This window comes from Dromiciops gliroides, chromosome 1 (assembly GCF_019393635.1).
Source record: "Dromiciops gliroides isolate mDroGli1 chromosome 1, mDroGli1.pri, whole genome shotgun sequence".
Lineage (NCBI taxonomy): Eukaryota > Metazoa > Chordata > Mammalia > Microbiotheria > Microbiotheriidae > Dromiciops > Dromiciops gliroides.
Genome location: NC_057861.1, coordinates 157,188,888 through 157,208,389, shown reverse-complemented (window position 1 = coordinate 157,208,389; position 19,502 = coordinate 157,188,888). Strand labels below are relative to the sequence as shown.

The following is a 19,502-nucleotide window of genomic DNA, read 5'->3' as shown; positions in this document are numbered from 1 at the left end:
TTTTTGGGAATATGCTTATCAAAAATAATACTTCTAGAATCAATTTACACTTGCCATGGCAACCAATTTGCCAGGGAAATGCTTTAAAGAGTTTGATCAAATAATCAGTTGAGGAAAAAAAATAGCAAAAACAAATAACTCAGAATATGGGAGCACAATACTCCTAGAATTAACATTGTATTATGAAATCAAAACCATGTTTCAAAATTAGATAGATGAATGAATAGAAGAAAATACACGTGGAATAATAAAAGACAATGAAATTCAAACTAGGGAAATCTAAATGAATATGAACTTAATATTAATAAGAGTATTACAAAATATAAACTTGATCGCATGACTATAAAAAGCTTTTACAAATATTCTCCTTGTTTTAGAAACTAAGTATAAGACACAATCTCAAAAGCATTAAAATCTCTATGAAAATAAACCTATACCATTAATTCCAAAATGTATATGTAATAGCATAGAAATCCTATGTAACCTCTGAACTGACATTAATAATCTGAGTGAATTCAGAACACTCTTGATTCCGATATCTAAAATCCCCAATACTCATATCAATACCTTGCTGCTTACTTCTACATTTCTGTAAAATATATACCCTTCCATGGCAAAAGAAGCAGAGTCTTGAACTATGTTGATTGTCATTCTTATTCAGCTTAAGTTTTTCTTCTTTAACCCCTTTATATTGTCTGTCAGTCTTTTCACCATACAAATGCTTTATAAGATTACTAATTAAAGACAAAAGCAAGTTAGCAAAATTATGAACAAAACGAGCATATCTGGAATTTAAAGAGTTTTCTAAGATTGTCTCAAAAGCACAGCCAGGCCGGGGAAGGGCTGAGCCTGAAGCTGCAAATGCAGGTAGAAAAAGTTGAGCATGCGCATCACATCTCTGGACTTCCCAGGCAGGGGAAGCAATGGGCTTGGCCATGTGAGGAGTAGAGGGTGGGGTCTGGAGAGGAGGGGAGGGACCAGAGCAATTTGAATCAGACTTGATTTTGAACTCAGGCCTGGATTCCTCTTCCCCCACTTTGCCTCCAGGTGCTAGGGGATTAAAAGCTTCTAGAGGGTGGGTCATTGCCTCCAGGCATGCAAAATTAAAGCAACAATTACTGTTAGAACTGGGAAAAGCTGCAGGAATCTCTTCAGGCTTCTCTGAAAAAGCATGGTTGGGAGAGGGAGAGATATTTCCTTGTGTGAGTAAGTTGCTGGCTCTTTTAACAAAAATAAAAAGAAAAATAGAAAATCCACAAAAACAAAGCATTAACATGATCTTATCTCCCATTTGTCTGGTTAAACAGACTAAAATCAAAAATAGGATAATTAGGGAGTTTAAAAGGTCCATTTGAAAAAATTTAAAGGAAAAACGCAGCCAGTGTGCCAGTACTTAGCAGTTAAAGGGAGAGGGAGGGGAAATTTCTTACCCAACCAGAAGATCAGAAGACTGAGGGTTAGCTTTCCTCTTCGTGGTCAGCCATCTGTTAAGGGCTAAAATTCTAGCTAAACTGTCTAAAATATCTAATGAGTGGTCGCCAATAAATTATAAGCTTTAGCAAGAGTTAGACTTTTAAGCATTTATTAAGGAGAATAAGAATTTGGTAAAGAGAGAGAGAAAGGCCTAGATTCCTATCTATTAAAGGGAGAGAGCATTTCTAGCTCCCTTCTCCGCCAGAGTCCAGAGGAAAGAGCCCGAGACTGAGCGCCAGTCTCTTCCTTCCTCCTCCCACTAGCCCGCGTCACTTCCTGACTCCTGGTCTTGCCCTCAAAGACCTTCCCTTCATGGGCAGAACTCCTCTACAGTAAGTATCCAGCAGGTGGCGTCATTCCAATCGTTACAGATAACATAATTATCACATCTATATTCATAGCTGATTGAATAACTTTATTCAGATTCCATCTCCTGCCTTCATAACTTTGCATTGACTTCCCTCATACTTGGAATGCTTTCTTTCCCTCTTTGGCTCCACCTCTTAGAATAACTGACTTCCTTCAAGATACAATTCAAGTGCTAACTTCTATAGAATTATTTTCCTGGTTTCCTCCCCACCTATTAGAGTTTTGGGTATATATCTCTAAGGTTACTCTTTGTCTATTCTTTTAAATATGAAGTATGTGGGGTGTTTCAGGAATGCTAGCTTCTCTAATGTTAGGGGTTGCTGAGCACTTTTTAGGACAGCTCATCCACATTTTTTTTTGTGAGGCAATTGGGGTTAAGTGACTTGCCCAGGGTCACACAGCTACTAAGTGTCAAGTGTCTGAGCTCGGATTTGAACTCAGGTCCTCCTGAATCCAGGGCCAGTGCTCTATCCACTGCACCTCCTAGCTGCCCCAGCTCATCCACTTTTGATGTCCACCTTTCACCTAACTCTCACCCATGGTTCCAAGAAGCTGTAGTGTACACAGTAGCCATACCCCTGTAAACTATCTCAGCAGATGAGTTAAACCAGATTGAGGGTAACTGATAAGCCTCAAACCCAGTGGAATAGATGGGTGAGAACAACTTGCTCCAATGGTTATGAAGACAGCTGAAACTGACACTGTGGAGAACTTAGAGCTTGATTAGACATTGAAGATGTTACTGTATCCTGAGCCATTGCCCATCATTTTGACTTTTGTCTTTCCACTAGAATGTGATATCTCTCGAAGACAGAGTGAGGATGATGACTTTATGTAATTCTGCCTTACTTAAATAAAATTCACCCATATGTCAAGACATCACTCATGATATCATAAGTCCTCTTTGAAACAAAGGACAAACAACAAATTTTTTATAGGCCACCATTGCCTCCACCATTAGAACGTAAGCTCCTTGAGGACAAAGATTGTTTTTTACTTTTTTCTTTTTAATTTCTGACACTTAGTATATCCATGGCATCTGGAATGTAGTAATTAATTAATATAAATGCATACAGATTGTTTGATGAATGGCTAAGTGTCAATGAGAAATGTGTAACAGAATGGTGCAGGGCCCTGTTATTGGTATTATTGTTTTCATTGTTTTAGTCCATGATTTGCATGAAAATGCAGATGGCTTTATATATGCCACTAAAATGAGAAAACTCATTAAAAGAACCTAAAAGATCTGAAGCTAAAACAATGGAGAAATATTCCTTAAAAGTAGTTCATTAAAAACAAAAAGTTTAGGGGTTACAATTGACTGTAATCTTCATATAAATAAGGTGATGTGACTTCTAAGAAAATGAATACGGATTCATTGAATGGAAGTGTACTAATAGTTTAAGCTTGTTATCATGTATGGTTCATGAAAGGTAAAGAAGACCAGGATTTAAGAGTACTTATGACATATACTGGCTGTGTGATCCTAGGTAAGTCACTTAACCACTCCCTTAGACCATACATTGCAGAGCAGAGGTTGATTTGAATTGGTAGAGAAAGCTTACTCATCCTATGTTCTTTATAATAATAAAGTCACAGGTATAATTTTAAAAATAGCATGCAGATAAAAGCAAGTAACATTCCCATCATTCTCTGCAGGGGTCAGACTGAATCTATAGCATCATGTTCCGTTCTTTTTGCCATAATGTAAGAGGAACATCACTTATGATATCATCAGTCCCCTTTGAAACAAAGGACAAACAACAAATTTTTTATAGTTCACCATTGCCTCCACCATTAGAACATAAGCTCATTGAGGACAAAGATTGTTTTTTACTTTTTTCTTTTTAATTTCTGACATTTAGTATGTCCATGGCATCTGGAATGTAGTAATTAAGTAATATAAATGCTTACAGATTGTTTTCAGAAGAGGGGACTAAGAATGGTGAATGGCCTGCAAATTATTATCACACGAGGAATCATTTAAGGGAATGATATATATTCATCATAGAGAAAATAAATAATAGGGGGTTAGAATAAAACATGATAAATATTTTCAAATATTCATAACTATCATGTAGAATATGATTTACATTTTCCCCTTTTTCTTTGATATTTTATTTTTACTCAATTACATGTAAAAACAATTTTTAGCTTTCATTTTTCAAAATTTCCAGTTCCAAATTCTTTCCTTCCCTCCCTCCCATTCCCCTCATAGAGAGGGCAAGCAATTTGATGTAGGTTATACATTCACAATTATGTAAAACATATTTCCATATTAGTCATATTGTGGGGAAAAAAAGACCAGAAAAAAACACCAAAAAAAAGTAAAGTAAAAAAAAGAAAGTATGCCTTGATCTGCATTCAGAGTCTATCAATTTTTTCTCTGTAGGTAAATAGCATTTTTCATCACGAGTCCTTCAGAATTGACTTGGATAATTGTATTGTTGAGAATAGCTAAGTCATTCACAGTTGATCATTATACATTATTGCTATTACTATGTATAATCACTTCATTCTGCTTATTTCACTTTGCATCAGTTCATATAATTATTTTCAGGTATTTTTGGGAGCATCCTGTTTATCATTTCTTATATTAAAATAGTATTCCCCCACAACCATATACCACAATTTATTCAGCCATTTACCAGTTGATGGGAAGCCTCTCAATTTCTAATATTTTGCCACCAAAAAAAGAACTTCTATAAATATTATAGGGCCTTTTCCTTTTTGTTTATTATCTCTTTGTGATATAGACAAACTAGTGGCCTTGCAAGGTTAAAGGATATGCATGATTTTATAGCCTTTTCATCATACTTTCAAATTGCTCTCCGGAATAGTTGAATCATTTCACAACTCCACCAACAGTGCATTAGTGTTTCAATTTCCCCATATCCCATCCAATATTTGTTATTTTCCTTTTCTTTTATATTAGACAATTTCAAAGGTGTGGAATGGTAACAGAGTTATTTTAACTTTTATTTCTCTTATCAGTAGTGATTTAGAGCTTTTTTAAAAAGATGAATATGGCTTTGATTATTTTGTCTAAAAACTACCTGTACATATTCTTTGGTATCACTTACCAATTGAGGAATGGTTCTTTTTTTTGGTATATATTTGGTATATATTTGACTATATTTTCTATACAGAGAAACTTGCTGTAATTTTATTTCTCAGTTATGATCACTGTGTATTTCCCTCTATTATGTTTTCCCCATTTATCATTTCTGTCTCCTTTCACTCTGTCTATCCTCAAAAGTATTTTGCTTCTGATTACTGCTTCCCCTAATCCGTCTTCCCTTCTGTCAGCCCCCTACATTGATCTCCTTCCCCTCCTATATTCTCATAGGGTAAGATAGATTTTGGTATATTTGTACCTCCTTTACCATGTTTTTTACTCTTTTTTCATGATTTTTCTTGCACCATTCTTTTTTCTTTACCTCTCTTATTTGGTTTTAAAAATTACTTTTTAATTCTTCCAGGAACTCTTTTTGTGCATGAGACAAATTCACACTATTCTTTGAGGCTTTGGATATAGTAGTATTGACTTTGTTGTCTTCTTCTGAGTTTGTGTTTTGAACTTTCCTGTCACAATAATAACTTTCTATGGCCAGGTTCTTTTTTTTTATCATTTCCCCAGCCTATTTCTTGACTTTTACTTTTTTTGTTAAAGTGGTGTCCTACTCCTGGTGTAGAGGGAGCATCATCCCAATCTTCAGGCTTTTCTTGTTGCTGCTCTCAGAGCTAGTTCTTAGGGATTTTAGTTTTCAGTTCTTCCAAGGTGGTATGACCTAAGGAGAGGTGTGGTCACTGCTCTCCTGAGCTGTGCTCTGGCCTATGAGTGACCACAAGAACTCTTTTCTACCCTGGAACTGTGAGCAGGGTTCCCACTCCTTTGAGGCTACAAACTCTGCTGTGTGAGTACTCCTCTTCATCCTGGGACTGCTACCCAGTACTATAGTCTGGATCCATGTATGAATAATGCAAGAAATTCTTGTACCCAATGTCAACAAAAGGATTCTTGTAATTTTGTTCTGTCCAATTATTTAACCCCTTTACCATCTTTGGTCTGAGAGCTCCAGAAACTGGTGCTACAACTGCTGATTCAGTCAACCCCAAATCCCGTTTACTGTTTTTCTGGGGCCAGGCCTACATTCTGCTGGACTTGTTCTACTCTCACTTCACTGCTACAATCATTTCCTATTGACCTTCTAAGTTGTTTTTGGCTGGAAGATTGTCTCGCCCCATACTTTTGTGGATTCTGCTGCTCTAGAATTCATTTTGAGGAATTATGTAAATTTGTTTGAGGGGAATTTGGGAGATCTCCGCAAGTCTCTGACTTTTCTATGTCATCCTGGCTCCATTCCCCCCCCCTTATGTTTTTCCCATGTTATTATAGAAAAAAGAAAAGTCAAATTCCTACTCAATAAAATAACAGAAAGATATGTTCTCTTTGATTAGCTGTACTAAAAGTGAATGGATGGCCATTCAATTGTATTTTTTTTTTTTAGTGAGGCAATTGGGGTTAAGTGACTTGCCCAGGGTCACACAGCTAGTAAGTGTTAAGTGTCTGAGGCCAGATTTGAACTCAGGTATTCCTGACTGCAGGGCCGGTGCTCTATCCACTGCACCATCTAGCTGCCCCTAATTGTATTTTTTTAAAGCATAAGGTTGGATGGCATGACACACATGGTTCCTTACAACTTTAATGTGTTATGACCTATAAAATGTGTATGATGAGTCTTTTTCTATGAAGTGACAGGGACGGACTTGATGGTTTCTCAAGATTCCTTCCAACTTTGAGATCTGTGATTCTGTGAAGGCTTCTACAGAGCCCTTTTGTTCACTTACAAGGCAGGGATTTCCTATGACTAGAATATATGAAGGGGAATTCCAGTGTGGAGGCATAAGGAGCAAGACTTTTAAGTTTCCTTTAGAAGTTTCCTTAACCCTCATAAGTACAAGAGATCTTATCGTATTAAAGCTGAACTCAAATCAAATAAACTGACAGAAGTATGTCAAGAGGGGGTTAAAAAACCAACAATAAATAAAAAAGTCTTCTTATCTAATAAAAATAATTTGTTGTCAAATCTACTTGTGTTCTTGTTTTTATTGACTTGTATAGATAATTCCCAGCAGTGGAGTAGAAAGAGTACTGGAATTGGAGTTAGATCATGTAGGTTTAAATCTGGGCTTTGTCACTTACTACCTTTGTGACCCTGGGCAAGTTATGGAACCTCTCCAATCCTCAACTTGCTCACCCATAAAATGAGAAGGCTGGACTACCTCTAAGGTCTTTTCAAGCTCTAAATCCATAACTTTTAATTTGGATGAAATGCTTGTCTAGGAAGGAAGTAAAAGCTCAAGAATAAAATTAAGTTTGGAGGATAACTTCTGATATTATCTGTCTCTGCTCCTCCTGTTACTCCTTAGTAAAAAAAAAAAGTTGAGCTAAAATATTTTTAAAGGTACTTTGTAACTTTTTCTTTGTCTTGATATTTGCATGTGTATGTATTTGTGTATGTGTGTGACCCTCTTGTTTATAGTTAAAGCCCCCTATCTTGATCTTGGATTTGGAGGACATAGGTGAAACACTTACTCAGGTGTGACCTTGGGTTTACCTATTTGAGCCTAATTTCTTCATCAGTCAACTGGAGATGATTCCATTTGCAAGACAACTCAAAGGACTGCTTTTAAGCAAAGAGCTTTGCAAACTTTGAAACTCTATAGTATAAATGTAAATAGTTAGTGAAGAGGTAATGTGGTATAAAGAACCTAACTTCTCCTAGAAACTGGAAAGGCCTGTCTCTAACTCCCCCTTCTTTTACATCTCAGCACTGTTCACCTAGACAAGTCACTTCTCTGTGCTTGAGGCAATTCCCTAAGATTTTAAGTTGTAAAGAAGGCACCAAACTTCCCTGGTAAAAGGAATTTCTCCTTATGGGAATTTAGTGTATGAATGAAACCACGAGTCCAGTCCCTGTCTTCTCAGATATTAATAGTAACAATCACTTGTTCTGTGGTGCTAGGTTCCTTTGAATGAGAAACCTTAAAATTCTAAAGTGAAATGCAGCTTGGATGTCAAGAATTGAAAATTCATGCAAATGTTAAAAATATGTAATTTTCATAATTCATATGAATTTCAGGGAGGATTTCCATCTCCTTATAAAAATTATGCCAAGAGGAGCACATTTACTCTCTTGTCATGAGATGTGTTGAAATGTACTATCTATCTTTTTTCCTCCAGATGCCATTGAGGTTTCTGAGTTGTAAGTTTTTCCCCCTGGAATAAATAGACAGGTACCAGGATATAGGAAGATAGTTTATGGGACTTGAAAACTCTTTCTTTCCAGGAATGGAGGAATCATTGTTCAGAAAGAACAGCTCATTACTATTAGCTTGGATAGGTGGGGGAAATGGTACTCTCCCAGCTCTGTTAGATCTCAGATGTATGTAAACATAGCAATAAGCTCACCAGACAGGTACATTGTGCCTCTGACAGCTGTCTATTCCCTGAATGACCAAACCTACTTTCTGGAATACTGAATAGCAGCCAGCATTTGTTACCTGAATTGGGATGATCAAATAAGGCTGGATTTTTATTCAGTTCACTCATCCCTAAATGATTAGACGGTACAAATGAGAGGACAGATAGAGGATGATGTGCATATTGATGGTTAAGGAGACACTGATTAGTGAGTAAGCTCATCATGGCTTCCTGCAGTAGAATTTGATGGTGCACTACGTGGAAATTGAGGGCACCAACTTAATTGAAAAATTAGTTAGCATTAATGCCTTTTTTTCAATACATTTTCAGATTTCTGAATGGATGAAATTTTAAAGCTTAGCTTCTGATATTAAGTACTTTGTGTGTGCTCTGGCCTTTAAGGAAGAAGCATTCATGAAAAAGCAAGGTTGTATCTGTGATACCCTTTTGGCCTGTACCATCTAGGACAAGATGATTTTATCTAGGTTACTTTAAGTGATACTTTTTCTTAAATGTGCATAATTATCAATGCATCCTCCATTTATATGAGACACAAAATATATACTAAAATATTATGTTTAAAGGAGAGTAAGATTCTAAACAAATAATTCTGAAAAACTTTCTTATATACTTATGTGGTACTAGGAGCCCACCACATTCCAAGGGATATCCCTTAACACCCCAATGATCCTTTCTTTTCTTTCACAAGGATATCCCTTCACAAGGATTTCCTGAAATGATTTCTTACTGCCTTATCTCTTCTTGTACTGAATTCTTGACTATTTATTTTGCTTTCAGAAATATATAGGATATTTTTTTAAAGATAGAGGATAGATTTTTAAATTTACTTTGCTTATAATTTTATTTTTCACAATGTAAATGAAGTGGGATATTAGCCTTTTTCTGTCACAAAAAGAACTAGAAACAGATTAGATTCCTGTTTAGTGGGCAATGGCTAAAGAATCATGACATGTAAATAAAAGGAACAACTACCAAAAAGTCAAACTGAAGTGTATTGACTGAGATTTTCCTTTGAGAAGAGATGAAAAAATGCAGCTTCCTCCTTTCTTTTCAGAGTTGGGTATAATCAGTGTACAACATTATATATTCTGTCAAACTCCACTAATATGTCATTTGGTTATATTCTACTGCTTTGTTCTTACTCCAATTTCCTTTTCATTCTTTATAAGTGATATCTAACATGGAGCTCTGAGTAGGTAAGGTAGGAGGGTTAAATTTGGAAATTAGATTGATAATTAAAACAATATACATTTAAATAGTTTCAGGAATGCTAAAACCCCAAAGAAGACAATGCTTTAAAAAGACTATGAAACTAAGAAAAATGGTAAGTGCTTAAAAAAAAAGTTAAACAGATAAAAAAGAATAGATAGCTCCACTCTTTGGGACAGTATGGTACAACAACTTTTGGAAGAGAAATCAGAATTACTCAACCCCTATTTGCTTCTTTTTTCTTTAGTAAGGATAATAATGATATTCATATTGGAAAAGGTCATATAAATAAGATTAGCAGGGATTGAAAATCAAGATAAATGAGGAGAAGTAAGGGAGCAATTAACTACTCTAAATGAGTTCAAGCCACCTGGCCCAGATAAATTACACATCCTAGTGTACTAAGAGAACTTGTAGATATGGCAGATGAAATACTGTCAAAGGGTTTTAGGAATTATGGCAAATATTAGAAGTGGAGGAGTGGAGGCAGGCTAATATACTGGCTTTTAAGAAGGCAATCAATACTTACAAACTACAGGCTAATTAGCTTGAATTTGATTCTAGGTAAAATTCTAGGAAGAATTATTAAAATGATTTATTTAAGTCTCAGAAGTACTGATCACTATGAGCTCTTATGGTTTAATTATGAACAAGTCATTTAGCCTGCTGGTTAGTCTGCTTGCCACGAGTCTTTCCCCACTCCATTTCATCCTCCACTTAGCTATCAAATTCATCTTCCAAAAGGACACAGCTGACCAAGTCCCTCCCCTATTTAGTAAATTCCAGTATTTCCATATCACCTACAGAATGAAATATAAAATTATCTGGAGCCCACCTCTACTCATATCTGCTTTCTGTCTTCCCTGGTTTTCTTCAGATTTCACTAAAATCTCACCTCCTAAAGGAAGCCTTTACTGGACTGCTTTCATTCTAGTGCCTTTCCTTGGCTAATCATTTCTAATTTATCCAGTATAAAGCTATCTATGATAGATAGCTCCAGGATGTAACTGTTTGCTTGCTGTTGCCCTTATTAAATCATGCACTTCTTGAAAAGAGGGACTCTTTTTAATTTCTTTTATCTCCAGTGATTAGTACAGTCCCTGGCATATGGTAGCACTTAATAAATGCTTATTGACTAAATGACTATCCTCATTTCATTTTTGAATAGTATTACTAAACATGTAGATGTAATAAATTTCGTAGACATATTCAGATTTCAGTTAAATATCTGATAAAACTTCTCACAACAGATACCCTTCTGGAATACATATACTGAAGGACAATCAGAATAGTGAGGTAATTTGATATCACCCTAAGCAAACAGTCATAGAAACAATATGCTTTACCTCAAGAGGAAGATGTTTATTGGAAAAATTATTCCTGTTTTCTAATTCTTAAAGAGCTGTGTTTTAGAAAAAAGTTTAACTCTTTTTTTAATGGCTCCAGGAGAAAGAACCAAGACTAACAACTAGAAATCATGGGGAGACAATTTGACTGATTATAAGAAGAGATTCCCTAAAAATTAGAGTTTTCTCCAAGTGGAACTGGATATTTTGGAAAATAATGAGTTTTGCTATCATTGACCATCTTCAAGAATTTTCTGGAAATTCACATTTTTGGATGTTTCAGAGGAGATTTAACTAGATGATCCACATAGTCTCCTAGTTCTTAAAGTTCTGTGATTCTAGAAGTTTAATAAAGGTTTGTCGAAATGAATTATATAGCATTGAATTCTGCTGCCCCTACATCAAGACCAAGTGATATTCTGTTTGATACTTGTTACCAAGAACAGGGTGGGCCAAAAGACACGATGTTTTAAAAATTTTTGAAAATTTTTTTTTTCCTGGGGAAGCTAGGTGGTACAGTGGATAAAGCACTGGCTCTGGATTCAGGAGGACCTGAGTTCAAATTCGACATCAAACACTTGACACTTACCAGCTATGTGACCCTGGGCAAGTCACTTAACCCTCATTGCCCTGCCCCCAAAATATATATATATATATATTTCTTTATGTTTTGCCATTTATGAGATTTAATTTTTCATACATAATGTAAATTCATATATACATATATAATATGTGATGCTATGGTTATTAAATATTGAAACTCCTTCATGTCTTTTAGCCCACTCTGTAGTATATGATTGACTATTTCCTTTTAAAAATTTTACCCAATAATCATAGTTCTTCACCTGACGACTTGCAATTCTTCTTCAGTTGTCTTTCCTTAAGAATGGTTAGTGATAGGGGGCAGCTAGGTGGCACAGTGGATAAAGCACTGGCCCTGGATTTGGTAGGACCTGAGTTCAAATCTAGCATCAGACATGGGACACTTTCTAGCTGTATGACTTTTGGCAAGTTACTTAACCCTCATTTCCCCACACAAAAAACAAACAAACAAACAAGAATGGTTCATGATTCCTTCTTCTGTAATCATTTGATTCCAAATCGGTAGGTATCATCCTCCCCATTTAACTCACCACCATTCAGAGAAGGAAAGCACTTCTCCCAGATAAGCCACTTTTTCTTACAAAATATTCCATATCCATAATTAGTCACAAGTACCCTGAGCAATTCACGAAATTTTTTTCAGATGTCATCACACTGGATAAAACCATACTGATGTTTATATATAATTTCCTAATTTTATAAGCATTATTTCATACGGGAGAACATTGTAATTACCCAGTAGAATTAAATGAGATTAGGAAAATTGTGGCTCTACCTGCTGGGATCATAGGATCCCAGAATTTTAGTAATGTATCAGTGGCTATCCAGTCTAATCCTAACCAAAATAAGGATAACAGGTATTACCCTAGGTACAAAAAATGCCTCACTTGTGACATCATAAGACCTTAATAAAGGTCTATAGGTGATTTTTATACTAGTGCATTTAAAGAGATTATTAAATTTCAGAAATTTGGAGCATTCTTACAACAAAGTATCTAAAATCAGATGTCTCACTGAAGAATCAAACTGAGTTTAATATCTATTTTTAATCAAGATCTTATTCCATTAATATAAGGAACTCAGTGAGTTTCAATGAAAATTATCAGTGATTTTTTAACTTTTAGATTTAGTGAGGTGTCTCTGTCCCTGAGAGGTTGTGATTCATCCAAGGTCACATAGCCAGTACCTATTAGCATGAGGACTTGAACTCAAGCCTCTCTATCTCTGAAACTGGCCCTTTAGACACTCCACCATACTATTTTTCTTAATGAACTTCCTAAGTGTCAACATTTTAAATAGAAAAAAAATTAGGCAGTGGAACTAATGAAGATATAACTACTACAATCATCTTTGGAAAAGAATGTATAATCAATTCATACATTCTTCATAAATGTTATGTAGGATTATTTTTTTTCTAGATGATCAATTTTTCTCTGAGAAGTTATGAGTCTATTATATGGTTAGGCTGTGTTTCCTGAATAGCATTTTTATTACACTTACACTTTTTTCTTCGGGATCTTTTCCCATAGTTCTAAAATGTTAGCTTAGAGCATGTGTGCTATGCTTATTATTTTAAAGGTAGGAACAATATGGCTCATTAGCATTTTTCCTGAAGCTTGATTATGGTTAAGATTAAGAAATACCAAAATACTCTATTTTGTGTAATTACATCAGGCTTATTAAAACACACACACACACACACACACACACACAAAGTATTATTTGATTTCCTTTAGTTTCAAGTAACCACCAATATTATTTTGCAACTTAATGGTGGTGATTAGAGTACTGAGCCTTAAGTCAGGAAGAACTGGGTTCAAATTATGCCTCTAGTAGTTTTTGACTATGGACAAGTCAATTAATTTTATGTTGCTTTGTTGTTTTCAGTTGTGTCCAACTCTTTGTAACCGCTTTTGGAGTGTTCTTAGCAAAGATACTGCAGCAGTTTGTCATTTCCTTCTCCAGCGCATTTTGCAGTTGAGGAAACTGAGTCAAACAGAGTTAAGTGACTTGCTCAGGGTCATACAGCTAGTTAGTATCAGAGGTTGGATTTGAACTTAAGTCTTCCTGACACCTGGCCCAGCACTCAATGCACGGTATTGCTTAGCTGCCCTAAAAATTTTATAAGTATCAGTCAATTCCTTGAGCCTTAAGCTAAGTCATCCATGGATTGTGGTATGCCTGGGTGGAAAAAAGATTTTAGCAGTAAGGAACTCACTGATCTTTCCTTTACATTCATGCCTATTTTGTTTCCTTTAATTTTTTTAGCATGCAGTTTTACTTATGTGGTTCTGTGATCTCATTGAATTGCCTGTTCTTTCCATCAATGCCAATTTAAGACCATTAATGTTTGTCTAGAACATATAGTGATCATCCATGTGTTCCCATTAGTTTGCCAGAGCAGTTCACCTAATATTCTCATGGCTTTCCTCAATTTCTCCTGACATCAAAAGGATACTAGTGGAGCCCTCAGACACTTCACTTTTGATCCCTCGATGTCACTAGGCAACCAGTCAGTTTTCCTTTTCTCTAATACATTGGCTTGGTGAGACCCCTTATTTCAGTTCTTACTTCAAGGTCATCAATTCTTATATATGCATATATGCTGTAGCTTGCTTACATCTCTCTATTACCTGCTATGTGATAGATACTCAATTACAATTTATTCATGGCCATACAATACCAGTAAGATATTGATATTAAAAAGTTGGGCCTTTGTTCCTCTGTATGTGAAGGAAAACATATATAAATATAATTTTATAGTGTCTGCAGGGTGTTATTTTTGATGTTACTATGGTTTTTGCTTCATTACATTTTTCTTGTGATTGTTTTGGGGTTTTTATTTTTTAATCTATATGTTTTTATTGTATTGACGTTCTTGGGTTGCTGTTTTCATGGAAGTTCACCAGTACTTTTTCTAAATTAATCACAACAAAGAAGTTGTAAAATTCTCTACATCTGAACTATCTTTTTTTTTTTTTTTTTTACAGCCCCATTCACAGGAGTCATGCAGAACGTCGCTTTGTATATAAGATGATGAAAACCATGCCTGATTTATCTTCTCAGTTGACACATGAAGACTTCAAGGCACTTAGTCGAAATATCACTGCTGAAACCTGGGTGAAAGGCACCACAGGTAATGGCATTAAGTGTGTGGAAATACTTTTCTTGGTTTGACTTCTATGGAGTTATAAAACTTCAGTATTTCAAGTAGCTTAATGCCTAAAGTTCCTCCTACTCTTATTCATATATTAGGATTAGTTAATGGTATAAATTGGATAAAATAACCCATTCCCTGTTTTTAGCACTTCCAATATGAATTTTTTTTTTTTTTTTTTGGTGAGGCAATTGGGGTTAAGTGACTTGCCCAGGGTCACGTGGCTGGTGGGTGTTGGGTGTCTGAGGCCAGATTTGGGCTCGGGTGCTTCTGGTTCCAGGGCCAGTGCTCTGTCCAATATGAATTTAATGAGTAATACACTTCACAACCACTTGGTGTCAGCTTGTATAGCTAATAGGTAGGAAACAGAACTAGAGAGATTGTTTGATTGGCCCAGTGTTAAATGCTTAGAGTGGAGGATTTCTTAGTCTTACACCTAGTCCACTGGATCCCTTTATTAAGGGCAGAGTTTAGTGACACCAGTTTCTATTTTTTTGCTTAGGTAAATAAAAAATTTATCACCCACAATGTTCTTTGTACCTACTGAGTATGTACATCATATAAAAATTATTCATTTTTAGAAATTTTTACCTATTTCTATATCTTTGTCTTTAAAGTTAGATCTTTATTTGGTGTTTTCTTTCGTTCTTCTTCTACCCCACTTCCATTTTCAAAATTAGAATTGTAGAATCAGATTTAGAGTTAGAATGAAATTTGGAGGTCATCTACTCCAGCCCCCTCATTTTATAGATGAGGAAACTGAGGACAGAGGTGAATGACATGCCTGAGTTCACACAACCAACAAGTAAGAGAGACAGGTTGTGAACCCATTTCCCCTAACTCCATCTCTAGTGTTTTCTATCCCACTATAATTAGTTTCATTTGACCTGAGTACAAGCAGTAACACACAATCATAAATATCTTTAGGGAAAATAAGAAAAATAATCCAATAAAAAGAATATTTATATTTAACATTGCTTTGATGTCAGGTTGAATAGATTTTTAAAATTAGATGAATTATTTCTGTCATTTAATGACTATTTAGAAGGAAAAATCCTTTCTCACCTTTAAATGAAGTCAGAGCAACTCATATAATAAGAATTACCACTCTGATTTATATGTGGATATAATAAAAATGATCAAATTGACATAGTTTGAATACATATAGCCTTTGATTAAATCTATATGAATTTAATAAAATTTATTAAGCAATAAAAAATCCAAATTTGGATTTCACAAGAACATGCATGCAGACATTCAAACAATATTAACTATCTTTACTCAGAAGCCTCAAGGCTTACACCTGTCTATGTTGAAATATTTCTCTCAAGCTCCTCTGTACCTTAGTCTTATAGCTACATTAGGATACACTTTTTTATCAAAGCATTGAGCTCATTAAGTACTTAACTTTTTAAAGTTTCTTTTTTATTTAAGTGAAAACACAAGAAGCCCCCCCAAATATTTGTATCACCCCTTTTCTTTATTTGTGTTTGAAGCTCTACTCACTCAAGCAGGCTTCCTTAGAGCTATCTTTCAACCTGCTACTGAATCAGTTGGTAACTCTAGTGCAATTCCAGACAGCTGTGTGTTCCTTCTTGTTTATTTTCTGGCCAGCAGTTTTTAGACTCATTCTTTTCAGGAAACTTTCAAGTTCCTTTGTTTCTCAGCACCTCTGTTTCATTGTGATCAAAGGGGTTTCACAGAATTTTCTTGCAGTAGTAAAGGTACCTAGTGAAAATGGGGAAACCCAGTGTCATTCAGTACATTAAAATATTTCCCCAAGTTCACAAAGTTACCAGAAGGTTTGGAACTAGAGCTCATCTGCATTGTAAAGAGGCAGACAGATGGTGCAGTGGGTAGAAAGAGGGACCTGGAATCAGAAAGATATGGCAGAATACTACCTTAGATTTCTCATAGCTGTATGACCTCAGGCTTACACTCCGTCAGCATTGGTTACTCCATCTGTAAAATGGTGATAATACAAGGTGGGCCAAAAGTCAGGAAGGGGGTTCAATATTTAATAATGCCATTATTTCTTTGTTTTTAATTTATAATTTGATATATAGGAAATGAATTTACATTATGTATGAAAATCAAATCTTGTAAATGGTGAAAAATAAAGAAAAAATAATTTTCAAAAAGTGATTCAAACATTGTGACTTTTGGTCCACCCTCTAGGAGCCTCTACTTCACAAGATTGATATGAAGATAGAGCTCTGGACCTGGAATCAGGAAGACCTGATTTCAAATTTGGCCTCAGATATTTACTAGTTATGTGCTCCTTGGCAAATCACTTAACCTCTGTTTCCTTGACTATAAAATGGGATTAATAATAGCACCTACTTCCCAGGGTTGTTATGAGGATAAAATAGGGTAATATTTGTAAAGTGTTTTGCAGATTTTAAAATATTATAGAAATTCTGTTACTATTAGAGAACATTTGTAAAGCTTTTGCACATCTCAATATACTATATGATATATATATATACATATAAATACATATACATATACACATATATATTACACATACTCATACACACACTTAACTATTATTAACTTCCTTCCCTAAAATAGTGCCTTGTACATTGTTGGGGATAGGAAAATGAGGTGGTCCAAACTTATGATTTCATCTCTGTAAGGATCTCTTAATATGAAGAATTTCCACCAACTCATCCACAACACTTAGTATTTGATTGTTACTTGGAGAACTGAGAGGCGATATATCCATGATGACAGGGCTACCATATGCTGGAGGCCCAGTTTCATCCTATGTCTTGTTAAGGGCTAAAATTCTAGCTAAACTGTCTAAAATATTTAATGAGTGGTCACCAATAAATTATAAGCTTTAGCAAGAGTTAGACTTTTAAGCATTTATTAAGAAGAATAAGAATTTGGTAAAGAGAGAGAGAAAGGCCTAGATCCCTATCTATTAAAGGGAGAGCACATTTCTAGCTCCACTCTCCACCAGCGTCCTCAGGAAAAAGAGCGAGACTGAGCCTGAGCGCCAGTCTCTTCCTTCCTCCTCCCACTCGCCCGCGTCACTTCCTCCCACCAAAGAAAAGACTCCTGGTCTTGCCCTCAAAGACCTTCACTTCATGGGTGGAACTCTTCTATAGTAAGTCTCCAGCAGGTGGCGTCATTCCAATCGCTACAGTTCCCCGCTTTGTTTCCTCAAGAAACGGGATGTTTCCTTGATGAAACAGTCAAAAATAACAGAATATAATAACCTATGCTAACTAACAATATAGAAAAGGAAGAGAGGAAAGTTTTTGTCCAGAGGGGCGATTTTTTGTCCTCATGAACCGACGCTTTGACATTGGTCTTGCAAAGGGAGGGCCTCTGCAGAGAGTACATGTTACAGATGGTGTATATAATAACAGAAAGAGAAAAAGGAAAAAACAACAAAAACAAAACTTTTCATTTAAATTCTCTGAAAGTCTTTTTTCAGATGTCCTCTAGGTGTAGTCGTGGAATGGAAGTCTTTTCAGGGGTTGATGTGTGGATGCTGGTAATAAGCCAGGAAAATTTCCTACAAAATTGAGCTTAACACAACTTTAAAATAGCTTTGTCAATAATCAAATCAAACAATGAAAGTTCTCAAAAACATGTCTAAGGGAATTCAGAATCTTGGTTGTTCCACATGAAACATATAATAAAACAAAAATTGAAACATTCTTTAAAATTATAATATTACTATAGTCCCCCCCTTATGGAGGGTAATTGAGAAGACAATTGCTGTGATATTAATTTTTAAAAATAATTTTTATCTTTGTTTCATCACTTTTTGCATCATCTGCCTAATCATCCTCATGCCATTATGAGAAATTTTAAAAATCTAATATAATTGGTAACAGGTGTCAAGGCCAAATTCAACAGTGTATTTATCATGACACCTGAGATAATTATGGGGTTTACCATAAAAGAACAGAGAAATGATGGGATATGAGCATTCCCACACTTGAGCAATATGTACTGCCCATACAGTATGCCAGGCTTAAAATAGGTGCATGGAATACATGTCCATGCCACCGAACATATTGGAGGAAACTGAGTCAGACTTAATCAGATGCATGGGATTGAGATGTCCATGGCATCAGGCATATAGGAGGGAACATAGAAGCCAGGTGTAGAATGAGATGGGTGGGATGAATACTTCCAGCCATCTGTACAATCTTGTGGGGAAAAAGAGAATAAAATATTAAACCAAGAGAATCCAACCTCAACATTTGTCAAAAGCCGTTCCCTCGGCCATACCTTGACTTCATGCATGTCTCCCCTCATGTGACAGTTCAGTGTCTGCTCTTGCATGTATTCCTCTTGTGATTGGATGGCATCTTGGCCAACTGGCATCTGATAACTCAGAATAAAGGCAATTAATGTCTTAAATGATAAATTCCCATAATCCAAGTCTCATGTGGATTTAAAAATTGAGGATAATAAATGATTGCAAAAAATGTGAATACATCTTGACTCAGAATATAATATATAATTATGCAACAATTTCAAATAATACCCTTTTTTTTACTTAGTAAACAATTTCTTTTTTTGAAAAATCATAACATTTAAATACAAGTTAAATCACAACACAATCTCAAAGAAAGCTTTTTTGAAAAAAGAAAACTTTTACAAACGTTCCCCTCTTTTTTTTTTTTTGGAATATGCTTATCAAAAATAATACTTCTAGAATCAGTTTACACTTGCCATGGCAACCAATTTGCCAGGGAAATGCTTTAAAGAGTTTGATCAAATAATTAGTTGAGAAAAAATAACAAAAACAAACAACTCAGAATATGGGAGCACAATACTCCTAGAATTTACATTGTATAATAAAATCAAA

At 35.3% G+C, this 19,502-nt stretch overlaps 1 protein-coding gene across 1 annotated transcript in view; it reads left to right on the top strand.

The window, feature by feature from the left end:
• CNBD1 (cyclic nucleotide binding domain containing 1) overlaps positions 1-19,502 on the top strand; it is a 597,705-nt gene that overhangs the window by 316,960 nt on the left and 261,243 nt on the right. Inside the window, 1 exon segment of the mRNA XM_043992600.1 lies at positions 14,499-14,644. Coding sequence (XP_043848535.1) covers positions 14,499-14,644 — 146 coding nt within the window.